General features: G+C 37.6%; 1 protein-coding gene across 2 annotated transcripts in view; it reads left to right on the top strand.

The window, feature by feature from the left end:
- MYOM2 (myomesin 2) overlaps positions 1–24,267 on the top strand; it is an 80,021-nt gene that overhangs the window by 5,540 nt on the left and 50,214 nt on the right. For both annotated transcript variants that reach the window (XM_035321964.1, XM_035321965.1), the window contains exons 3-12: positions 2,317–2,450; positions 3,472–3,591; positions 5,214–5,352; positions 5,548–5,705; positions 6,572–6,664; positions 15,783–15,871; positions 15,951–16,001; positions 16,298–16,462; positions 20,728–20,889; positions 23,124–23,265. In XM_035321964.1, the coding sequence (XP_035177855.1) occupies positions 2,344–2,450; positions 3,472–3,591; positions 5,214–5,352; positions 5,548–5,705; positions 6,572–6,664; positions 15,783–15,871; positions 15,951–16,001; positions 16,298–16,462; positions 20,728–20,889; positions 23,124–23,265 (1,226 nt within the window). In that variant the 5' untranslated portion in view covers positions 2,317–2,343. The remainder of the gene's footprint in view (positions 1–2,316; positions 2,451–3,471; positions 3,592–5,213; positions 5,353–5,547; positions 5,706–6,571; positions 6,665–15,782; positions 15,872–15,950; positions 16,002–16,297; positions 16,463–20,727; positions 20,890–23,123; positions 23,266–24,267) is intronic.

Raw genomic sequence — 24,267 nt, 5'->3', positions numbered from 1 at the left:
ATAACTGTATATGCTGGAAATAGGGTATTTGCAGATAATTTACCATATTTTAAGTTTCAATTTATTAGACTTAAAAGCATGTTTGTTTGCTTTTAATTACTTAGGGTGTGATTTTGAAGGGTTCAGGCAAAATTGCCAAATAAACACATAAAAAGGAGGGACTTACTAAACTGAGAATTTCAGTTTTTCAATGAATCTTCTTATGTTCTTCTTCCTAAAAGCATGATTTGATGTATAAGAAATCTAGCACTCATTTTTCAAGAATAAATTGCTGCAAAAAAACGTACAAAATGATTACTCCTGCATGTATAGTCTGGCTAGCAGTACAATTAGGAAAAACATTAAAAAGTCACATTAATACAAAATTATTGATATTATATCCATGATTTTCAACAATTTTATATTTGATTTCCTGTTCTTAGATGGAAATTTTGCAAATGATTTTTCAAAACATGAGATGATAATAAAAATTCTGTTACCTGGCAGAAGACATCACTGCTTTCAGCATAAGTAATAAACATTTAAAAACCTATTTTCAGCAGCATTTTACTGAAGTAAATTGATTGCATGTACTTTTCACACAATAGAAAGATAAATGAAACAAAAAATTGCTTGAAATGTGAAAGTTGACAATCAGGTAATGATCTAGTTTCTTTAATTTTGAATTAGATCTCATTTTACCAGAAACATGTTTTCCTGAAATAGTTATTCCTCTAGTTTTAAAGTGTTTACTACTCATTTTTCAACACAAAGCATCTATACCTTTCCAGGTATACTACAGGAAATAAAACGCAGATTTGAATTGGTCAGTACTCTTAAGGGGACTTTACACTGTATTAAAATGAGTTTATAAGATTTCTGTTCAAATTCCATTGAGCTTTCATTTTATATGTGTCATAAACCTGCCTACTTGTGGGGCTTTTTGTGACGAATGCAGACATTTAGTGTGGTTCTGAGGCTTTCAATCGGGCCAGTTCTTTTCAGTTGGGCCTGAGGCCAGGCAGGGCAGTGCTGTGGGGAGCTGGGGCAGGGGCAGAGGCCTGGGCGTTGACATGGGATCTGGGGCCATGGGGAAGGCCTTGGGAGGGCTAAGCAGGGACTATCAGGTCCATGACTGCCCCTGGGCCTTGGAACCCTCTTGATGTGTCCTCTGGGTGAGCTAGTGGTGCTTCACTTCTGAGGTGGATCCCAGGCCATGCCTCTGCCTGTGACCCAGCAGAGCTGCCTGGCAAAAACCCACATAAGAACTGGGACATTCCTCTCACCTTTCAGGAAGAAATTAGATGTTGTTTTGTGAATCTGTCTAACTAAAAGCTAGGACTTGGCCCAAGCTGCTTTATAGACTTTATGAATGGAAATTGCTCCTGTTGTCACCAAAGTGCAGCCATCTCATGGGAAAGGTGTTGGCTGTTCATTTGCCTGTTGGAGTCCCTCACATCCATTTAGACCAGGTGGCCCCACATCCAAATGATTATGCAAACGGGACTAATGGAAGCAGATTGTAGTTACACAAGCTGGCACCTACTCAGGACATGGCTGGTAGCATTCCCAACTTTTGCAAAAAGTTATTATCGTATTCCTAATGAGCATAAAGGGATGTGGACACCTCTGCTTTCTTTTAACACTGTAGTTGGAAATTTGCTTCTCTCTGGCAGAGTGGGAAATGAGCTTCCCACCCACATGTTTCTGGGAGCTCTCTGAATGTTCCTGAGAACCTTCTATACTGATCAAACTGTGCTTTGTCGTGGAGAAATTATGCAGGAGGACAACCAGAATGATTGGAGGTGTAGAAAAAACATGAGAAATGATTGAAAAACCTAGCTTTGTTTGGTTTAAATAAGAGAGCTGAAAGATGTTAAAAAAATCTTCAAACCTTCAACAGGCTGCTACAAAAGTGAGTGGATATAGTCTATTTTGTGTTGTCATGGTGAACTGGACTAGAAACAGTGAGTGCAAATTGCAGCAAGGAACAAAGCAAAAGGTTTGAAGAATGGAGAAATGAAATATCTAGAAAATGGCCCCAAAACTGGCAAATTTCTGTCCCTGAAAATTTCTAAGGAGGTGTTAAATGACATCTACAAAGAAGGGAAAAATGATCCAACAATTTATCTTCTAGCTCTATCATCTGTAATTCCATGACATACTGTGTGGCTAATAAGATACAGTCTGAGATGTGCATATATATAATTGATGGCTCTATTTGTCACAAAGTGATGAAATTTTATACATTTGTTCCTGTACACACGTATATGTACGTATGTAAAAATATCAAACCTAAATGTCTGAAATATATGGCTAAATGTGATTTCACTACAGGAATCGCTGATTGTAACAAACTGAAGTATGTCATCACTAGCAGTACCATTTTACCAGAGAAGGCACAAACACTTCGATCAGTCCTATCGCAACATTCAGACAAGATATGTACTTGAGGAATATGCAGCAAGAAAGTGAGTACTGTCACATATGTAGCATAGAGATACTTCTATTTTGGATAAATAGTTCTTAGAATCAAGATATTTACATCCTCCTCTCCCCCATTTGTGACTTACTCAGAATGGTAGCTTTCCAAGTACTTCCCCAGGGATGCTACTTGTCTGTATTCTTCCACCAGCACAGCTAGTCTTTCTAGCTATGTAGCAACTCATCTACACAGATCCTTTATCTGATAATCCATTCTGTTTACTACCTCCAACCTGGAATTTCCTTTTGTAGGCTCTGAGTGAAGCTCAATCTGACTTAAGAAAAATTGCCATTAAATTTATTTCAAAATCATAGAAGCATAATATCCATTCTTCCATATAACGAGAGTATTCCTTCTCCTAAATTTGGATATTCCTACTCCTGAAGTTAGCTATTTCTATTTTTTTCCCCCTCCCAAATAAAGCAATAAAACAAAACAAAACATTTTTCTCTTATGTGAAATCTCAGAGTTTTAGTAACAAGATACAGGTTCTTTTTTATCTTGAAGCCTGGAATATCGAATCTTGGTTGCTTAAAAATCACTGTCCTTGTTCCTCAGAAATTAAGATGCCTAGCTAACTGTCCAGCTTGTCCTGATTTCTTTCTGAAAGAGGGGACTTTAGGAAGGTTATGTGAAGTGTAGAGAGGCAGGAATATTTAGAAATAGACAGTATTATAAGGATTCTGTTTGCCTTGTTTCTTAGATGGCCTGGTACCCTAATGATTTGCTGCACAGGGAATAGCACTTGAAAGATTGGAGACTAAGTATAAATTTAATAGAACTGAATGAAATAAAATGCCTAACGATCCCCAACGACAAATGATGGGTATTAGGCCTCTGAAGGACAAGTGAGAATCAGAGCTACTAGTGCACTAGCATAAACTAGCATTCTTACTGAACAGTGCTCAGTCATGGAATTCAGCTCATTTAAAGTAATTTCTTTGACTTTAGAGAGTTCATGTTTTACCAGATTTGCTGGATTATAACGTTGTCTTTTATATTTGAAGGGCTGCTTCTAGACAGGCTGCTTATTATGAATCAACTGGCTTGGGAAAAACAACATGTAGACTCTGTGCCAGGAGGGCACGCACCTTGGCTCATGAAACAATGCAAGAATCCAGGAAAAGGTAAAGCTCTGACCTGTGTAGTGGCTCTGGTCCCATTTAGTATCTCTTGCCAGGGCTCTTTTCAAAGTCGGCAAGACTGGAGTCTTTTCTGTCACTGTTCTTCACTAATCTCTTTTGGCTGGAATACTAAAGGACTGAGTGTCACTTTCAGTCTTATGTTTCAACCCAGAATTGTTCCCTCTAATCCCCAGCCTGACCCTTGAAAACAGCGTTAATACCAAAAGAAATTAGTATCTGCCTAGGTTCCCAAACATTTTCAAACAGAGCTACTGCACTATTACTGCATTTCTGGATTGGATCAATTTAAGCATCGAGTTCTTTCCATAATACCAGAGGACTTACCATCATGTCTCAATTACAGACTTGATATGAAGTCTTAGAGTAAATATGCTGACAGCAATATTACAGTTAGTGAATTTGACTGTTTCTGCTCTGCCATGCTTTACAGTGACTGCAACAAAGATGTAGAGAATATGTGCTGCAAGAATGAATTCTACCATCTTTGTAGAAAGTATGTCAAGGGAATCATACACATACATAGGATTCTAGTACTTTGACTGTTTTGAAGGATATACCCTGGAAGTGGAATGTTCCAGGAAAATCAAATTCATTTGAATAATATATTATTTTAAAAATAATCTTAAATTTTACCAATATAAAATTATACATGGCAGAACAAGGCTGGTATTCAAAGTACATTGAAATAGTAAAAATAAATACATAAAAAAACACCATAGAAATCACAGCTTAATTGCTGAATTTCATGTAAGTCTTCTCATTTGCTTTACATGTCGAGTTATACTTTGAGAGTCTAGATTGACAGTCATATTAGAAATTTCTGGGAGTCAGCTCCTTACTTTCTTGCTGTTGGCAAGGCAGAGTACCATAAGCTGCTTATAGAGTCACCAGGAATGAAGGAGCATGAGCTAGCTCCTCCTAAAAACATCGATGAACTTTTTATAAGAATTTTGAAAAATCTTGAGAGTCATTGTTTCCTTACTGTTTCCTTGAGTGGCTCACTAAGCCTTTTATAACCCATAGATTGCTCAAAAGGTTGTCTTCTCCTCCAGTTTTTGCATCAATTCCCACTCACTCCTGTCCCAGGACAGCTTTTGCAAACTCCTTAGTCTATATCTTTCAGGTGAGGTCAACTGACGCAGCCCATGCAGCTAGAAGTGTTTCCCATGTGCTAGAGCCAAAGGCATATTGAAACCAAGACCCAACTCTTATCACAGCATAACGTAGGCTTATAACATGCCTTTGCTTCACTGCCTTGTTGCATCCATGTGAAGGAAATTTTGCGCCATAAGGAAGCCAGCTAGGTTTCTGATCTTGATTACCAAAGGACTAAGACTGTGGGGTGCCAGGTCAGTGTGACCATGCTAGCTTCCAAGAGCTATGGAGCTATGGCACCATATATACGGAGGGAAAAACAGTGAAGGAAAATTCATATTCATCTGATAGGCTGATTAGGATAGGCAAATAAACTCTAAGAATAATCCCTAAATTAGATTTTACATCCTGATGATATTGTTTCAGAACCCTCAGCTGCCTAATGTGTATGAGTGATCTTAAAGCTTCATGGTGATTACACTTATCTGATATTTTTTCTTGTCCTACAGGACTCATGAACAAAAGTCTCATGCTAGTGAAGAGAAAAGGATCCGGTTTGCCAGTGAGTTGTCAGCTTTGGAAAAAGAGATTCACACAGCTAGGCACCGTGCTAGGGAACAACTGGATAGACTTGCTATACAAAGGATGGTACAGTACTCAAGTTTTTTTTTGTTCCTATGCAAGCACAATTATAAGCTATACTAAAATTTGGGTCTGTGTTTCAAATATCATTTAGCATTTTTTAATCTTGTGGGTTTAAAATTAAATCTTCTACCCCATTTGAGTCTGGTGCTAAATTCTTCCTTTCTTCATCTGCTTTTATTGTTTTGCCTTGTTTGATAGGTAGAAGAAAATATGGCTATGGAAAGACATGCTGTTGAGGAAAGGATAAGTCGAGCTCCTGAAATCCTAGTGCGCCTGAGGTCTCACACTGTCTGGGAGAAGATGTCTGTGAGTCTTTGCTTCACTGTACAAGGATTTCCCACCCCTGTTGTACAATGGTAAGAGACTGGCCTTATCTAGACCTCTAAAAATGTTGTTAATCTTTTTCCATTTGGAAGCTATGGCATAACTGATAAGTGTTGCATACATAATGGCTATGTTAAAACCCCTTTTTAATCCTCATATATGTGCTGGATTGTAACACTCGATACCGCAGTGGAAGGAGCGGGAGGAAAGCTTGTCGAATGGCCCTGTGCACTGTGAGAAGCAGAGCTGAGTATTTCAGAAGGCAGTCTGTGGAAGGCATTCCAGTCTTTTTGGCCACTCATTTTCCTGAAGATGAAGTAGCAAATGGCCCAATACACAAAGCTCACAGGCTACTTGCTAAGCCTGGGTAAACTTCCGCAGCACCATTGCTGTCATAGACAATTGTTTTCAAAGACTGCCTGCGTGTTCACATTGTGCCAGCCCCTGTTGAGGTAGAAAGTCACATAAGATCCCTGAAGCTGCCTAAGCACAGTCCTGTATATGGGACATTCACAGAGCAGACTGTGAATAACTAACCTGAGGCACTATTCTGTTGCTGTTTCCTTTTTTGAGCTGAAGTACTTTATTGTGATCAAAGTTTACTTCCCATCTTATGTCATGGCTAGTGGACTGGAAAGTTCAAAGTCACGTCCTGCCTTCTCTCTACTGCCAGATTTTCTTGTTTGGGTGCACATCTCTTTCCACTGCAGTGGCGACTCTCCTTCACTTTCATGGCCCAATGTGTATCTATCCATACACACAGGAAAGTACACAGGTAGAGAAAATTTATAAATAAATAACTCAGATGGTAATAAATTATACCTCTAAGTAAAAATCAACCGAATTATTACAGTGAATAGAAGCTGTTTATTAGTTCATTTTTTTTCTTGACCGTCAGGTACAAAAATGAGGAATTGATTACACCTGCAAGTGATCCAGCAAAGTACAGAGTTGAAAGCAAATATGGAGTACATGTGTTGCATATAAACAGGTAGGTTATTCTGAGGAATTCATGAAGATTTTTATACTCTACACAAAATATTTTATATCAAATACAATAAAACAATCATACAAATGCTGAAAGATAGTTCAACATACTTCTCTGTTGGTACTCACATTTAAGCTATAGAAGGTTCACTAAATAGGGGGATATTAGATCAGGAAAATGAAAATGAAAAATTAAATATTGCTATTATTTAGCTCCAGCAATATACAAGAAGATAGCAAGATAGTGGTAAGTAGCTGAAATAAGTAGTTCCTTTTATTATTAGAGTTTTATTTTCTTGGCAGTCAAAGTGGAAAGTTGTCTGTATATTTTATGATCTTGTCATGGTGAAACTATTTTAGGTAATCAGAAATTTAGCTGGTCATGGCAAAGATATCCAATCATCAGTTTCTGTTTTATTATATGATAGGTTCTGTTTCCTTTTGATCTAGATTTGTTTGTTCTCCAAAAACTAATGAAGTGTTTAGTTAAAGAAGAGAAAATATAAACTTTAATTCATTTTATTTTTCACGATGATGTTAATCTTGCAGTATAGAAAATGCCTGTGTACAACAGCTTCTTAAAACTAATACTAGGTTGTCTTAAACACTGAAATATTACCTGTTACCTATGACTCAGTACAAGATTTTTTAAAAAAATATAAACACCCAAATTAAAATGAGGACATTACAGTGGTATTCAAAAAGAAAATTAACATCTAGAGAAGAGACACACAAAAAAGACGTTTTTAATTTCTCCAGAATGAGTATCATCAGTGTTCACATAGCTGGGATATTTGTGGCTAGCACTTGTGTAGCCAAACATTCGTCTTCTACTTTGTCTTCACGTGTCAGCAGTGGAAGCAGCCATGACCACTGCCTTGTGGCATTAGTACAGAAAATAAATGTGTCATTCCTTGTACTTTTGGGAAGGACTACATGCCTTTGTCATCCTGAAATGAAGTCCATCTTGACTCTCCATCTTTCCATAGCTTAGGATGGGAGAAGCATATTACTGTACAGAAATTCTCAGCCAGAAACACTCTGTTGTTGCTTCTTAAGGGATACTTCTCAAAGACTATTAGTACTTACAGGCACCTTTGAGATACTCAAGGTCTTCAGCTTCCAGGACATGAGTAACTTGCTGACTGCCCTCTGTATCTGTGAGATGTCTCAACACAGTTGGTTTTATCCCACTAGAATTATTTTTGTAGGTGAGAGCAGCAGGTTAAAAGATAAAAGCAGGTTGTCCTCCTGCAATCCTCTTCTTTGCAGCAGGGAATAAGGAAAAATGTTCTCCTCTGTATGGAAGTGAGTGACAGTGAGGAGATGAATGAAATTTAGGATACTTCCTGCCAATTAATGATTGTGCTTGTGTTTATCTCCCTTGGTTAGTGTTCAAAAGTAGCTGCTTGGTGAGTCCTGGTGCTTGATATGTAGCAGAGTTCCCTTTTGTGACATTCTGGGAGTAAATGGCTTTTTGAAGAAATGAGGATTTAGTGTGGATGGTGCTTTCTGAGCATCAGTAACCATCAGGCTGAAGGGTGCTATTGTCTTATAACACCTTGGAGCTTTTTTTCTTTTTGTATTGGTTATCAGTCATGTAGATGGCATTCACAACCAGCTTTGGGATTGTTCAGACATACCTTAGAGTCATTTATTGGCACCCACTCTGGTTCCCACATACACTTATCATCATCTACTTTTTACTAGCTGCAGATCTGTATGTATTCATACAAGGTCCCTTATGTTCCGCCAAGCTGGCATCTTCAGAGACTGTTGCTGTGTTTCTCTTTCATTGTATCTGGTAGTGTGGTCTTTTTGCCAGCTAAAGGTGCTCCTCTCTGACAGGTCTCCCTTCTCCCTTCTCCACTTAAAAGGAGGATTAGAGGATTACAGACCCAGAGCTAAGATCTATTTACCATAGATTATACAGTTTATTAAATTAAAACAAACAAACAAACAAACAAACAAACAAAAACCCTTGAATATAGATCTTTATTACTAACCCATTTTATTTCAAAATTTGACCATCAACTGTATTGTGCTTCCGAAAAGATGGAAAATTAGCTTTCAGGACATGGAGGAATGTTTCGATAGTGTTTTACATTACTAATATCAGTGGTATTAGTATTAGGCAATGAAATGATATGTATTTGGTTAATATATGTATTATTAATGTTTTAAGTATAAACGTGTATCAGTTAACTCTGGATCCTCCATAAATATCTCTATACATGCGTATTTGAAGTATTATTTTTTTCCTAGAAGTAGAACAGTTAGGGTTTTCTACCTATCCACTTCTGTGTTCTTCTCAGCTGTTCATACCAAAGTGCTGAGCTGCATGTCATCTGATCCACAGCCTCTCAGATCGGCCTTGGAATTTCTTGGCTACCTTTTTAGTGCCTCAGTGAAGCTTAGGGAGTGAACTTTTCCTTCTGATGCAAGTGTGATATTTATTCCTATGAGTATTCCTTGATCCCAGTGGAAAAATTCTTGAGGCACCAAACCTAGAACGTCATTTTGTCATCTTAAAGTAGTAACTGGACAAAATTTCATCCCTCCCGTTTGCTGTCTTCCAGGGCCCATAAGCCTATACAGTAACCAGATCATTTTCATTTCTCTGTCTCATATTTTTATGATGATTTGTGCTTAATTTACCACATTTTCTGCATTAATTCAGTGCTATCAATATCATATAGTGCCACTCTCTTGCTCCTTTTAGGCTTCCTCAGCTGGGAACCTGGGCTCAAGATCTCCATCGTGCAGTAAAAAAAGGGGGATTTGAAGCTTTCATTACAATTTTTGCACATCTCACAGTTATAGGAGTCTGCACTGAGGTAGTGGTTCATTTAATCTTTCATCTCACTTCTGATAGGTGGAGGAGACTAAAAGGAATTCTCTCAGGGAAAGCTACTGGTAGCTGAAGTGATTGATACACGCCTGAAAAAGTGTAGGTTTGGTTAATATGTTTTCTTTGTCCCACCTAATTTAAACTAGAGATAGGCATATAATTCAAGAAAAGAGTTCTGTATCAGAGGTAGTCAAGTATGCCCTGATGCTCTATAGCATGGCTGAAAAATATTTTATATGTTAGTGTATATCGCAGTACTTAAAATCCTAACATGCTGAATTTCTTAGTTGGTGCTACTTCTTTAGCCATGGGTTTGTTTGTTTCTGTTTGTTTTCTTGCTTGTTTTTCTATGATGCATAGACTAGTTCTCTCACTGGTATGACAGTTAAGTTGTTCCTTAAATGAATCATTAGGCTTTATGCAACTATGAAGGGCTATATTATGTTTCCTGATATGTTGGCTGGGGCATAGAGGGGACAGCAGTATGCCCCAGTTGTTCCTGACTCCCTGCAATGAGCAGGCAGGTGAGCTGATGGGAGTTGGATGGTAGAATAAGCAGAGAATGAAGTTTGATTTTCCAGAGCTCTGTCAGTGTGATGTGGCTGCACACTGCCACTTGTACAAGGCTCAAAGATTGGCAGTGTTTTATCTTTTATTAAGGCCCTCTCCCTTTCCTGTTTCAGTAAGTCATTGCTTAAATGTTCTAATTACGGCAAGAAAGGGTTTGTGGTTGCATCAGCAAAAATGTGTGGCAAAGCCAGCAGAGTGCAGTGTAATACCTGCTGCCAGAAGGCAGAGCTAGCCACCTAATCAGGCGCTCAGCTCCTAAGCACTGTCAGCGTTGCCTTTTTTTTTTTTTTTTAAAAAAAAAGGCTTAAAATGGAATGAGCCTTCTTTTCTAACTATTGTCATTTAACAAATGACACTATGCAGTCAGTACAGTGCTATTTTAGTTTGATTAGGAACAAAAAGCTTAAAATGATTTAAAATGGAAATACAGAGAGTGAGGGCTGCCCTTTCTCCTGCTGTGGGTGGAAGCGGGATGAAGTGCAGGCACTGTGGCAAAGGCAGTCCTCCAGTTCAGGAGGCAAAGCCTGGGAGCTGTGTAGGGTTGACTGCGTGGTGATAAACTGCAGGTCCCAGGGCTTTGCAGATATGCAGTGCCAGTGTGTGCATAGTCAGCATGTATGGTGTACATCTCTTCTTTCCATGCTGAAATGCAGACAAAATCCCCCAAATGTAAAGGTCTGTGATGTTCTGGCCTGTCAGTCACTGTCCCCTATAAGCTGCAATAACTGGGAGCCACTGAGATGGGCTTGAGGAAGATGCAGCCCCAAAACTGAGCTCCCCTATTCAATAAAAGCAAAAGCCAACCAAACCAAAAGAACAAGTCAGATTCAGTCTGACTGGAGAATCAGTCTATGAGATGGTGTTCCTGCAGAGTATTTCCACATTTTGGTGTCATTTAAACATAACACTGAAAATTTTGTCATTTGAGTTCAAAGGAGTCAATTTTAACTCTGTGTAATTTACTATGTTGTGCTTCCTGTTCTTGACATGCACCAAATTGTGTTCTAATTCAGGAAAAATGTTATTTCACTCTCAACTCCTGTGTTTAAATCTACACAAGGCAGATGGATGAATACATGCATTTTAAACAGATGTATCTACCTGGGGAATATTCCCCGCACAAACATTATCACTTCAGAACCTCATGTGGATTCAGGGCAATTTAATTTTCACAAAAAAAGTATTAGTACCTTGGGACAGATACAGCTCTGCCCTCACACTTCATGCTATCTAAATGTACTCTATGCATATTTTATCTGACCTTTGTAAAGGTTGGAAAACACGTTTTCCATCATGATGCAAGAATAACTGTTGGAGAGACCACACCTTTCCTCCTGGGTACTTCAAATATGATTTCTAAGTTGTCTTGACTCAATGCACTTTGCAGTGCTATTAGGAAACTTTATTTTCAGCATAAAGGGAAGCAAACAGTTTTTAGGATAATCCTCAATTGAAGTATTATCTGGCACTAAAGGACAATTAGCACTTGAAGTAACTTGCCATCCTGTTCAACTGTTTTTTCAGTGTGTATTAAGCCAATGTGCTGTGTAGCTCTTACCCACTAATGCCATACACTTCCAATACCAGGTTTGAAGGCAGACCACTGAGTATTAGGCTATCTAAGATGACTTGATTTATCCCCTGGTGAGCTAGGTTAGAGATCATAAGAAAGAACTATAAAATGCTTTCAAAGCAGTGACCTCCAGAAAATAGGTAGAATTACTAGGATCTCTTAAGTAGAAGAAAGTGCCTGGACTGGGGAATTATTTTATATGTTCATAATAACAATAAGGACCTTGTTTCTCATCATAAACCAAAAATGTTGAAAAAAAAGTGTGGTCAGTCAGTGGGTCAGTAATTTATTCTTTCTTTTGTACCCTCTGATAAAATTAATTCTCACTCTGTCACTAATCCAGACAACCTCTGTCAAATAGTTGCTTTCAGACATTGAGCTCTTTGGGCTAAAAAATAATCCTTTTGTGAATCTCCTGTCTGGAGACTTTAATGATTATATTTTTTTCCTCTACTTTGGAGACCCCCACAATCAGGGATATCGTGAGAGGTTTTTTGCTGTTCCTTATGAGAGGGCAAAACTATGGGGAGGGGACTGAGAGTAGCACAGCTATATATCCATTTGAAAAGTTAATCATGTATTTGGCATTTTGCTTCCTCATTTCAGGGAGACAGCTTTGCAATTCTTACACCTCTAAATTTCTGATATTTTCAGTGGTCAAGCAGACTGTGGCCTCACATTTGTTCAGAATATGTTTCTAAAGTTTCTGGGCTATTTTTATGCCTTCTGGTGTTTAATAATAAATCATGTTTCAGATTGTGAATCCTACGTAATTCTTATGGCAATTGACTGTTTAGCTGCTGCTTTGCTAGAAAATGAAGCCAACACAGAGCAAACAATAACTATTTTGAAGTGATTGTTGATCAGAATTAAGGTCAGTTTAGATAAACTGTTATTTTATCCTTGTGCCAATGCTCTGTAACAACAAAGTGTTAAAGAGCAATTAAGTTGTATTTGATGAAGCAGAGCAGCCTGAAGTAATGCCTTGTTTATGTAAGGGAACAGCCCAGTACGGCAATGGTGGGGCAGTCATCCATCACTCAGTTATAGTTTGGGAGCTGTAAGCTGCCTAACTTGTGTACAGCCCAGGGAGGGATCAACAGTGCACCTGCAGCATGGCTGCCCCAGCACACGTGCTGCTGGAGGGAAGTGTGCACTGTGCTCCTGCAGGGTATGGCTTCTCCAGGAGAAGCCTGGACTCCTATGCTGGAGGAAGACCTTGTGCATCTCCATAGTCTCCAGATAGGATGGTGAGTGGGCAGGACAGTGAGCAGGAGGACAGGAATGCTATATAGGGCCTGCATCTGGGGACATGGAGTGTATGCTATACCTCCCTCCAGTGTCTAGGAATTGCTGTCCTAGACTTTGCCTGCCATGGTAACCTAAACACATCCTCTGACACAGTGGCCCCCTGGCATGGGATGCACTATATCCATGTTGCTCATCTTATCTTTCAGGACATGGCAGCTACATCCAGAATGTTTTCTGGGAAATGACTCTTGCTGTCTCCTAAGCTGTGCCCAGGAATCCTTTTGGGGACCTGTCACACACCAGGGCATGCCTAGGGCTGTTCTAGCACATCAATACCAGGGTAATCAAAATACAATTTCAGGGGACAATCCCTAAAACTGTTTAATATATATTTTATTATACATACAGTATACTATGTACCTCCTTTATAGTAGGGATGTAGTGCAGAGTAACTGGTACACCTTATTGTTCCACTACAGTCAGTTCTGCAATGCCCCTTTAAAAAACTTTTGAGATGCCACGTTTGCTCTTAGCTTGTTTCATTATAGCAAGGCACTGTATTTGGCTGTGAAAAGTGTATGAATTATGTGCATTTCAATATAGAGACATTACAATGTGACTTAGGAAAAAATCCTGTACCACAGTTTTATCGTGCTTTTGGCATCTTATAATACGAACATTAATACTGTGAAACTGGAATAGCAAAAAATTGTTATTGCTTTTAAGTTAGTGTTACCAAATCCAACAACTTTAAAGCAAGTCCAGAAATCAGTTAAGCTTTATGTAGATTTGTGAAAAGGTATTGTCATTTTTAAAATCCTTCCTGAAAACCCCAAGATATTGAATAATATTTAGCTTAGTATTTCAGTTCTTCTATAGTGTTTTTCAGACTTTGCCTATACAGACTGTAGTGGAGTACTCACAGGCTTCATACTCTACAGCAGGCTTTCTGGTTAAGTGGGTTAATCTTAAGAGTTACTTCTCTGGCTTTTATAATTAATTGTATGATAGACTTGGTATTTTGCTGCTTTATTTTGTGAAAATTGTGGCCGGAGGTTTACCTCTAGGAGGAGCTGTTACTCCTGTATATTTAGGGAGGTAACTCGATTTATGAGAGCTTTTATCAAGTTGTATTTTAAGCATCATAGTACAGATAGTATCATTTTTGTGATATGACACTGTCCAAAATATATGCAAGAGCTGAAAAACAGGTGTCTGATGTGACTGTCACAAGTGCTACATGGCCCCAAATTGGCATCCTGTTATACAATTTGCATCAAACACTTTTACATAGTCTTTCTTCTTTCACACCTGGGATATATGACCTCTTAGATGACAAGTACAACCATAACTTCATCCCTTTCATCTGGCAGTTGCCAAGAAGATACAAATTCGTTCTTTTTAGAGGAAACTAAGTGTATGCAGACATTATATCTCATCAACAGAAATTCCTGAGAGTGTGTCTATTAAATACAGTGGAACTACACAGAAGCAGGATTTAGTTGTATGTATTTCAGTATTCTGATTAACTGATCACTAGACCTAATAGAAATTCCAAGAAACAGAAAAAAATTAATAAACTTTTTTGACACAGACATAGTTTTGAATACTTGGCTAAAGAAAAAAAGTTCAAGAAAAGATATCAAATTGGGCCAGACAAAACATTTTGTTTATTTAAAACCAAAATATTGGAGTATTTCATGTTAGAGTGTTTAGTATGTTTCTGAAAATAAAGCAGAAGTAAATTCTGAAATATTTCTTTGAATTGAAATGTTCATTGTGAAATATCAAAATGAAATATTCCAACTTTCTCATTTTTTTCCTCCACACTAAGTCCTCCCTTCCTGCCTTCCTGCCGCCCCCCCTCCCCCCCCCCCCCCCCCCCTCCCCTCCCCCCCCCCTTTTCTTTTTTTTTTTTCTGGGGTGGGTATAATCACTCTACCCAAATCTGTATTTAGAACAGCCTAAAGTATTTTTAATGTTTCTAGCCAATAGGGAGTTATGTTTATATTTATTAGACACCTATCACATAAGTTTATGTAAATGCAGATTTATGTAATTGCACCAAGAATATATTTGCACATAAAGAATTAGTTTCCTTTCCTTTACATCAATTTTATGTCGTATCCATTAATGTAATACTTCTGTCTGAGGCCATTTTAAATAAGAATTGGGACATCAAGGTTTGGACTTGTATCTTAACTAGACATATATCTTCTAACATAAATTATCTTTCAAAAAAGTATGGAGTAAATAAGAGAATCCATCACTGGGCCCTATGTTGCATAAATTAACTATTATTATTTATTTTATTTTATTTTACTTTCCTTATATAATAAATATATTTTGTCACTAAAAATAAATCAAAATTTTTGTGCCCATAAAGAATTTAGGTCATATTCCTTGGTTTTGTATCAGTTCATTTTTACTGCCTAAAAAGAGGTATGAGAGAGGCAAAAAATGCCAGTATCTACCTGCTGGGGATGGGCCACAGAGGGATGAATATTCTGCAAGCATCACATCCTTTTCTTCCATGTCTCTTTCTTAAAATATGTGGCAGAAGAGCAAGACAGATTAAGAAGGTTACATAGAGAAAGGGAAGAGCCAGACTAGCATATTCCAGCTATATCCTTTTGATCATTCTCTAAAGGTCATTTCCAGTTTGCTTAAGTTAATGCAGCCTGCACACTAATCTGTGATAAAACTACTGCAAAACCAGTACCAGATTTCTGATTGTCTTTCATGAACTTCTTGCAGTGTGATGTGAGCAAAGAGCTTTATACACTTTGCTTAGGGTTGACACAGCTTGGTTTGTAATATTGATCATTAAGAGCATTTGTATTTGCATAGTCATTTATTTTTGTTTTCCCTTTTCAGAGCTGATTTTGATGATTCTGCTACTTATTCAGCAGTTGCAACAAATGTCCATGGGCAGGCATCAACTAATTGTGCTGTAGTTGTACGAAGTAAGTCTTACTTCATGATTAAAGTAAGAAATAAATATTAAGTTCTTGTCATTGAATCTTTATTGTCTGTATTTTACAGGGTTCCGAGAGGGGGAAGAGCCTCACCCAGCTGGGATAATGCCCTTCCACTGTAAGCAAATATATATATATATATTTTTGCTTAGATAGTTTGTATACCCTTATTATTAATAAAAGCCAGAATAATGTTTTACAGATGAGAAAATAAAATATCATTTGTTTCTTCTGATTTTGCTCTCTAAGCACTCAGTAGCAATCTGAGCTGTCCGGATGCATTTTCTTTCCCATTTGTATCTCTAGATCAGCATATTGTATACTAGAGAGTTCCATCTCCTCTTCAGATTCAACAGTAATCTGTTTGTGATAACTAAAAGTTACTTAAGAATGTTTTCATTTTCTCATGCATAGTGCCCCTGTCGTATGATGTTTGCTTCACACACTTTGATGTCCAGTTTTTGGAGAAATTTGGAGTCACCTTTGCAACTGAAGGTGAAACACTGACCCTTAAGTGTTCTGTGTTGGTCACCCCAGAGCTGAAAAGACTACGACCCCGTGCTGAGTGGTATAGAGATGGTAAGTTAGTACATTGAATAGAAGCTATCTGGAAAATGCTGGAGAAAACACTGATCAAGCTTGGAACATGAGATTCTCAGAACTAATTTCAGAATAGAGCAAATAAATATCTCTAGTTAGAATCTGCAGACTTGACCTCTCTTTAAATTGCATTACTTGGTCCACCTTTTCTTGAGTGCACATTTACAACAAATGAGGTAATCTCATATTAACTAATAACACAGTGGTTAGAACATTTACTGAGTAGGTGGAGAACCAAAGTCAGTTCCTAGATTTGAGCATAATTTATAATTGAATGCTGTGACCACTGAACTGGAGGGTACTCACAAAGCAGTAAATTAATGTTTGAAGCACTGAGGTGTGGGCGTGGTTTTCTCCTTCCATCTTGCTCCACTATCATGAATTTTACGTTAACACATATTTAATTAATAGTTCAGAAACACTTAGAGGAATCAGGCCTGAAATACAGGCTTTTGCTCTTCTTTGTAAGTACCACATTTGTAGACCTTCGTCTCTTTTGTCATTGAAAAATTATGCTATGCCAAGTGAAGCAGTCTTTACTGGAAGTACTGAAAAAAAGCATCCCTGAAGCATATTACAGTGTTTTGTTAAAGGTATACCAACCCTGCATGAGTTGTATTTGTTCACCACCCACCTTTCCCCTCAGTAAAACAATAAAAATCTAGAAACATAAAACTATCTACTTAAATTTTAACAGACAGTAGTCTATCATAGATATTCAGCTTACAACTTCTCACCAACTACAGTCTCAGTGTAGGATCCTAAAGTCAATATTCTGAGGATTCAAGCAAATGGTGAAACCTTTCCTCAAAGGGACTACATTTGGGAGTAGCAGACTCATAATGCTGGTATTTGCACTGGTCCTAGACAAGGTAGTAAAATTTCATAGCTAACAAAATGTGGTGCATAAACAAAAAAGTATTAAGAAGATTAATAAGGAAGTCAAGAAAATTTGAGATTAGGAAAATCAAAAAAGGAGTCTTTTATTGCTGATAGTTATACCTTTTGTTTCATGCACATCATTTTACATGAATTTGATATTAAGTGAAGATATGAAATAATAAAAATGGCTGTTTTGTTTGGTGAATAACTTAAAATCCAAGAATCATCCTTGAACCCAGATTCTGTTCCCACTGAAGTGCACAGGGGTTTGTAAATTGCTATCAATAGACTTTGAGGTGAGCCATTATTTTCAACGCTACTTTTACTTTGTCTCCTATTGAACCCAGATTCCCTAAGTGCCAAATCTCTGAACTTTTGTTTTGGGAACTACAGCCATAAAGAACTACTAATTTTCAAGGGATGCCTCATTTTTGAATTTTCATCCACTGTGAAATGTTCTTGCACTGTGGATAGTTGAACAATTTATCCATTCAGATTAATTCTTTATGATGCCAAGATAATTCCTTCTTGATATGTAACAAAGTTATGATCTATTTTCCCCTTATTTGCCATAAGATTGCCTTCCTCATGAAAACCTGAGATGAAAACCATGGTCTCTTTGAAGGCAATGGGATTTTGCTAGTGAGTCAGACAGACTTTCATCCCATTATTCTATTTATGTTACAGGAAAATATGATGATATGAACAAGCTTAAGATTGTCTTTCCTTGTGCTCCTACATGGATCACAATATTTTGAAGAGGTGTACAGATGTATCAACTGGCAGAACTTGTTTCCAAATACAGCAGGAATTCTTGAGCTATGAACCTTTGCTATGTGCTACAATTCCCTGTATTGAGTCTCTTGAGAGCTGGAGGCAATGCATAAATATAAATGATGAGAAGGTTAATAATTTGTTCAACATTATGTGCTTTCAGTGTTCTTTTTTATTTTTTATTTTTTATTTTTTTTTTTCTTTTGAGTGGTAATATTTAATTCTACTCTTGTATTAAGACAATCTGTATTTTCCTAATATTTTTCAGTTTTTATTAATCAAATAATAACAACTAAAGCCCTGAGATGGATCTGTATGATTTACTTTTAATAATTATACACAAGAGAAATATGTGTTTATCCAGTATTAATAAGCTTCACATGAGTGAAGCTTATTGAGGTTGTCTACTAGACTCCTAGGGGCATATAAGTCAACTGAATCAAATCCTCTAAAGTGTTTTGGGATTTGACAGATATGAATATGATGTCTACAATTCATGGCCCACTTAGAACAATTTAAGATACTGAAAGAACTAAATCAAAATAATACTTCAGGAATATATATCCAATCTTGATGTGAGTTCAGCTGGTAACTGGAGCTTTCTGTTACTGATCTCTAGTGTAATATAAACATTATAAAACTATACACACCAGCATTCTGCAGTTATTTATACCGTAATCTAGAATAAAAAAGTTTAATTCAGAGAAAAAAATCAGAGTGCAGAATTGAGCTTATATTTCAGCAGACCAAAATACATGATGAAGAGAAACTTCAACTTATAGTAATTCCCCGCACTATATGTGATTTTTCAGCAGAATGTACTTCAGCAGAACAATGTTTTAGGAAAAATATCTCATGTACTGAAGTCAGCAAGTGAGGGTTGAGTCACGCTGACTCTGAGTGTTAGTCTCTTCCAGGTTAGTTCCTTGCTAAGTTCTGATAGGGGTGACAGAGCACAACCTGTGAGTAGACTGGGGATTTAGGCCCTCGTATTGTAAAATTATTGTGATCACAAGTACATAAATACCTGCTCTGTTAAAACTTGTGAATATCTTTACTCTACTTCTTGGCTTCTTTTGACTTCTTGGCTTCTCTTGTCACCCATCCAGACTGCATTAATGAGGAGTCCTCTTACTTTCTTGAGGGGGTTGGTGTTTCTTTGACCTTGTGTGAAACAAAGATTTTCTGCTCTTACAGATAAAACTGCCTCCATATTTCCTGGTTTAAGGTGCACGTAAACAGTGGGAGTAGATGATTCTAGCATTAATAGACAATACAGGTTTTCCTGCCATTTCTATATATTCAGTCTAGAGTGTCTGTGATTCCACTCAAGCTTGGAATCTAAATAAGTGACCTGCTATTCAAAGTTGCTGGTTGTTCAACTTCATTTTTCTTCAGGATTTTCCACAGAAATAACACTTAGTTAAAGTTTCTAGGTGGAGACATTTTCTGATTTCATCTAAAGTACTTCATGTCTCTACACAAAGTGTCAGTACCATTGTGACATGACAGAAAGGGGACATGCAGATTTTCTATGCAAGGATCTCATGATAAAGGATCTCCTGATAAAGGATCTACTGTGAACAAATGTGACTGAATTTACTTTGTACTCTTCTCACTAAAAAACTGTATGCTTAGGTGATCATGTAATTTACTGCTGTAAGTTTTAGTCGTGTGTCTTATAGAAGCTTTATTATCTGAACATGTTTCATTTTTTATACCTTCTTATGCTATTCAGCTCGTAGCTGAGAAACTTACTGATACTTACTTTTACAATTATTCAAGTGCCTGCTCCAAAGTATATTTAAGCAATAGAGTAATAAACATTTATAGATATTCAGCTTCTTTAAATATAATTCTCCTGCATCAATTAGAATAAATTAGTATGCAATAAGTCTTAGGGAGTTAAGAATTAAAAATAATCCAATCAATTATTAAAAACGTGATACGAAGAAAGTCCCTTGACTAGCATAAAATATCCTGCCCATTCTTTTGCTCAGGTTTCACTAGGCAATCAGATTAATTTGCATTAATCATGGGTCACCACCTCTCACCTGTGAGAAATTCAAATTTAATTTCATTCACTACTCAACAGGCATGCCTTGAGGATTTAAATTTAGTCTATATTTATAGCAGTCCAGATTAAACTGAAATCTCATCTCTTAAACTTGGAGAAATAAATTGAGTAATCTGACATTTGACCTGAACAGGTAGCAAAACTTATTAATAATGAAACGAAGTTCCACCTTGCATTCATTACAGGGTATGTCAGGTTTTTACATAATTGTTTCAAAATGTGGATAATATTTTTCTCTGTTAGCATATGCAAAGTGACAGTGCTGGAAATTCTGCTCTTGGCGTTACAGAGAGTACTCTGAGACTTCATATTCTCTGAAATTCACTGAGGAAACAAGTTTAGAGAGATCCAGCTTGAGTTTTCATAGTATCAAAGCATTGTCACTCTGAATAAAGCTACCATCAAGCTGGCATACTGGGTACCTCTGATTAGCACAGAGCTGCACAGCTGCACCAAGACATATGCAGTTCTGGCCAGTGTGGTGACGTGTCTGATGGGTCTTCTGTTCCAGATGTGCTGATAAAGGACTCCAAGTGGACAAAGCTGTATTTTGGAGAAGGCCAGGCAGCTCTGTCCTTTACTCACCTGAACAAGGATGATGAGGGTTTATACACCCTGCGTATGATTACAAAAGGTGGAGTGAATGAATGCAGTGCATACCTGTTTGTCAGAGGTAAGGTTTTCATTCCTTTCTGGTGAGAAATTAGAAAAGAGCAGGAGAAAGAGCTATTTTATTAAAAAGTCACATATAAAGAATGAAGCAGAAAAGAAAGCTGGCACTGTGATATTCTGTAGTTGTTAGATGTATACAGTAGTCTGTGCTAGAAACAATGTAGTCACTTTACATGAGTGGGGAGCTTCAAAAGGAACATATTTCTGAGGTTATTTTCCTTCCTGGGGAACAAGGTAAATCATTCTTATGAAAAAAGCACCTGTTCCTTTGTTTTCTCCTTTCCTGATAGGAACTAAACATCTTTGCATGGCACCAGTACTCACTGTGACTGTTTTCTTTATAGAGATTGCCAAGAGAGAATGAGTCTTATTGGGCATTCTCATACTCTGTGCCTCTGGGCCTTAGGAGGAGCCACAAGACAAAGCAACAGAATTATTCCCACCATTGTACCAATCACAGTCAGCTCAATAAACAGAGAAAAGAAGCAAAGTAAGAAATTAGGTCATTGAAGAAATACAGTTTTCACAAGAGACATAGCTAAAAGGAAGATAAATGTATTAAAATAGAATAAAGGTCAGAATTTGCCCTTGCATTTGCATGTACAACTCTCAGTGAAGGGAAAATGAGCTCCCACACACACCTCTGGGCAAAACTTAGTTTTTCCTTTTAAACTCTTTTACTGAAGGGTGAAAATAACTCTAGCTGAGCAATGCTTTCACTCTCGTAAATACATGGGAAAACGCGTTCGGCAGTGGCAAGCTGGAGCAGCCCCACTGAAGCCATTAGAGCTGTACTAATTTTAAACCTACAGAGATCTGGGATGTCCTTGGAAATGTATCATAAAATACTTGTCTTGCACAAGTGTTTTCCAGACAGTTTGCGTGGAGTGGAGGAGCATGAATGTTTTTTTTTTGAGTGGTTGAGATCCATCTTCCTCACAGGACTAGCACATGGGCTTCATGAGCTTTGCAATATATCCTAAACAAGCCACCCTGATCTCACTGAAAACAATTTGCTAAAGATTTCTAGTTCCCAATTACTGTCTAAAAAAAGGAATTACTCAAGTGAAAAATGCTCACTAATACATACTAAATTTCCTAGAAGATTTTTGCATACTGGTGGGTCAATTTTAGATATCTTGATGGTCCATTTTGCACTTTGTCTAATGCATTCACATGGACAGAACCCTGGACTTGAGCTATGTCCTCCAGAGTCTGTAGTGTCCTCTGTTGGTCTTTCTCTCATCTTTTTTTTTAATGTAGGTTGTGATCTGATGCTACAAAATCATTGTCATATGTACAGTCAGGACCATAGAAAATAAATCTTTTAAGGTATTACAGATCTGATGCTGAGCATCAGCCACCTCAAAACTGATTGCCTTTGCACTATGGCAAATGATTTTTTCAGTCCCTAGGTTTCCTCCTCTGAGATACCTCAAATTCATCTGCAAGAAACATGCATAAAGGATAGCAAAGTCTGGGGTATCCTCGCAGGAGGTAGGTTGTTATAGGATTACAGTGTTTTTTTTTTCTGATATTTTAGGAAAATTTGGGAGAACACCAGATTAAGATTCAAATTAAACTTGCAGCTTTTGCTTTGTTATTTCAGAAAAAAAAATCCATACAAGGATAAATTTGGCCTTTATACAGGATGTTTTTGTACTGTAGAAATCATTCTTTGAAGGGAGAGAACCTGTTAGGAGACTCCACTAGGAGTCATGCATCTATATCAATCAATAACTCAGAAATGAAACCACACAAAAGTATCTTAATGAAAGTACATTCATTACTTCTAAGACTTTAAATAAAAAGTAGCCTTCAAAATGTACCAGGAGTTTTGAAAACTTTTCATTTCCTAAGAGATTTATTTTCTTCAGCTACACAGCTGTTACTGAGTGTCTTGGTCTGGTCAGTAACCCACTGACCTACAGCTTTCAGTGGGAAAGATCAAAAACATGTGAGGCAGTAGGGCTTTTAATTCCTCTGAGTAGTAATGGGGGCTTGATGCTTAAACTGTTTCCATACCCTGAAAAATATCCCTGAAAACTCTTATCCATGAGGAGAGATATACATGAGGCTGATTCATTAGTGCAGTGAATTAGTGTATAATGAAATCTTCAGGCTCCCATTCACATAAAAGACTCGATGAGTGAACTGAACATATTCCCTTTTGTCTTTGTTGGAGATTTCAGAGGAGTCACAGTCAAAACTGATTTATTTTTATTTGTGATCCAGATGCTGATGCATTGATTGCGGGAGCACCAGGGGCACCAATGGATGTTAAGTGCCATGATGCTAACAGAGACTATGTTATTGTTACCTGGAAGCCACCAAATACGACCTCTCAGAGCCCAGTCATTGGATATTTTGTTGACAAGTATGTAAACATTGGCATTTATTTAATTTTGTTTATTACCCAAACCATGCATATACTTAACAACAAAAATGCCATCATATCCTTGACCACTTAGGTTCTTTAGCTATATTTTTGCAGACCCCAGGCACTGGTTACAGGTTGGTTGTGTACTTTGTTAAATGACTGGAATGTTTTCTGGCACACTTTTAGTTCTAGTAATCTAGTTCTTTCTCAGGCAATTCTGAGCACAGTCTGGGAGTTAGTAAGGACCAGGGGCCATTCCCAGTAATAATTTGCAAGCAGACACTTTATCAGACCATGAAAATATTCAATAGTATGTATGTGGCCAAATCGGAGAATGAGCCCTGGCATTATTTTATTTATAGAAGCCAGAATCCATAGGTATCTGGAATTAGATTTAGTCTCTTTAATCTGTATACTGCAAACACTGGAATCTAGGAGATACTACATTATATTTTTATTTCAGCCATGACTGTGGTATATCAGGGGCTCAAGGCATGGGCTTTTGGGAGCTGGTAGTTTAAATCAGAATGGCAGTTCTCTCCCTCTTCTAGCCTGCTTTGCGCTTTGCTGGGGTTTCAGCTCAGTGCAGACAGCTCAGGATCAGGGCCCAAGTGCTGTTTTGCATCTCTTCCACTGAAGTGTAGGCTTGCCCCTTGCAGCCAGAGCAGAACATCTGATCTTTAGTATTTGAAGCTGACAGTCAGCAAAAACATTACTGAAATGATTTCACAGTGTATAATGTTCTGCACTCAAAAGAAACATTTGTAGCTCATTGCTATTTGCTACCCTGTAATTTGGTCTAGTTCAGAGACAACTGTCTGGGAATTGCCGGAAAATGTTGGCTTATGAATAGCAGTCAGCATGAGGAAATTAACGTAAGCCCTGGGGACTCTACGAGTTATATCCAATTTGTGCAGTGCATAGATCACAGGAGCATTTCACCTATTTTGTATATAATCTAGCCAGCTGTTCTTTTGACATTTTTGCTTGGATTGCTGC

The sequence above is a fragment of the Oxyura jamaicensis genome, chromosome 3 (genome assembly GCF_011077185.1).
Source record: "Oxyura jamaicensis isolate SHBP4307 breed ruddy duck chromosome 3, BPBGC_Ojam_1.0, whole genome shotgun sequence".
NCBI classification, from domain to species: Eukaryota; Metazoa; Chordata; class Aves; order Anseriformes; family Anatidae; genus Oxyura; species Oxyura jamaicensis.
The sequence above is the reverse complement of the archived record's forward strand: the minus strand, read 5'-3'. Positions and strand labels throughout refer to the sequence as shown.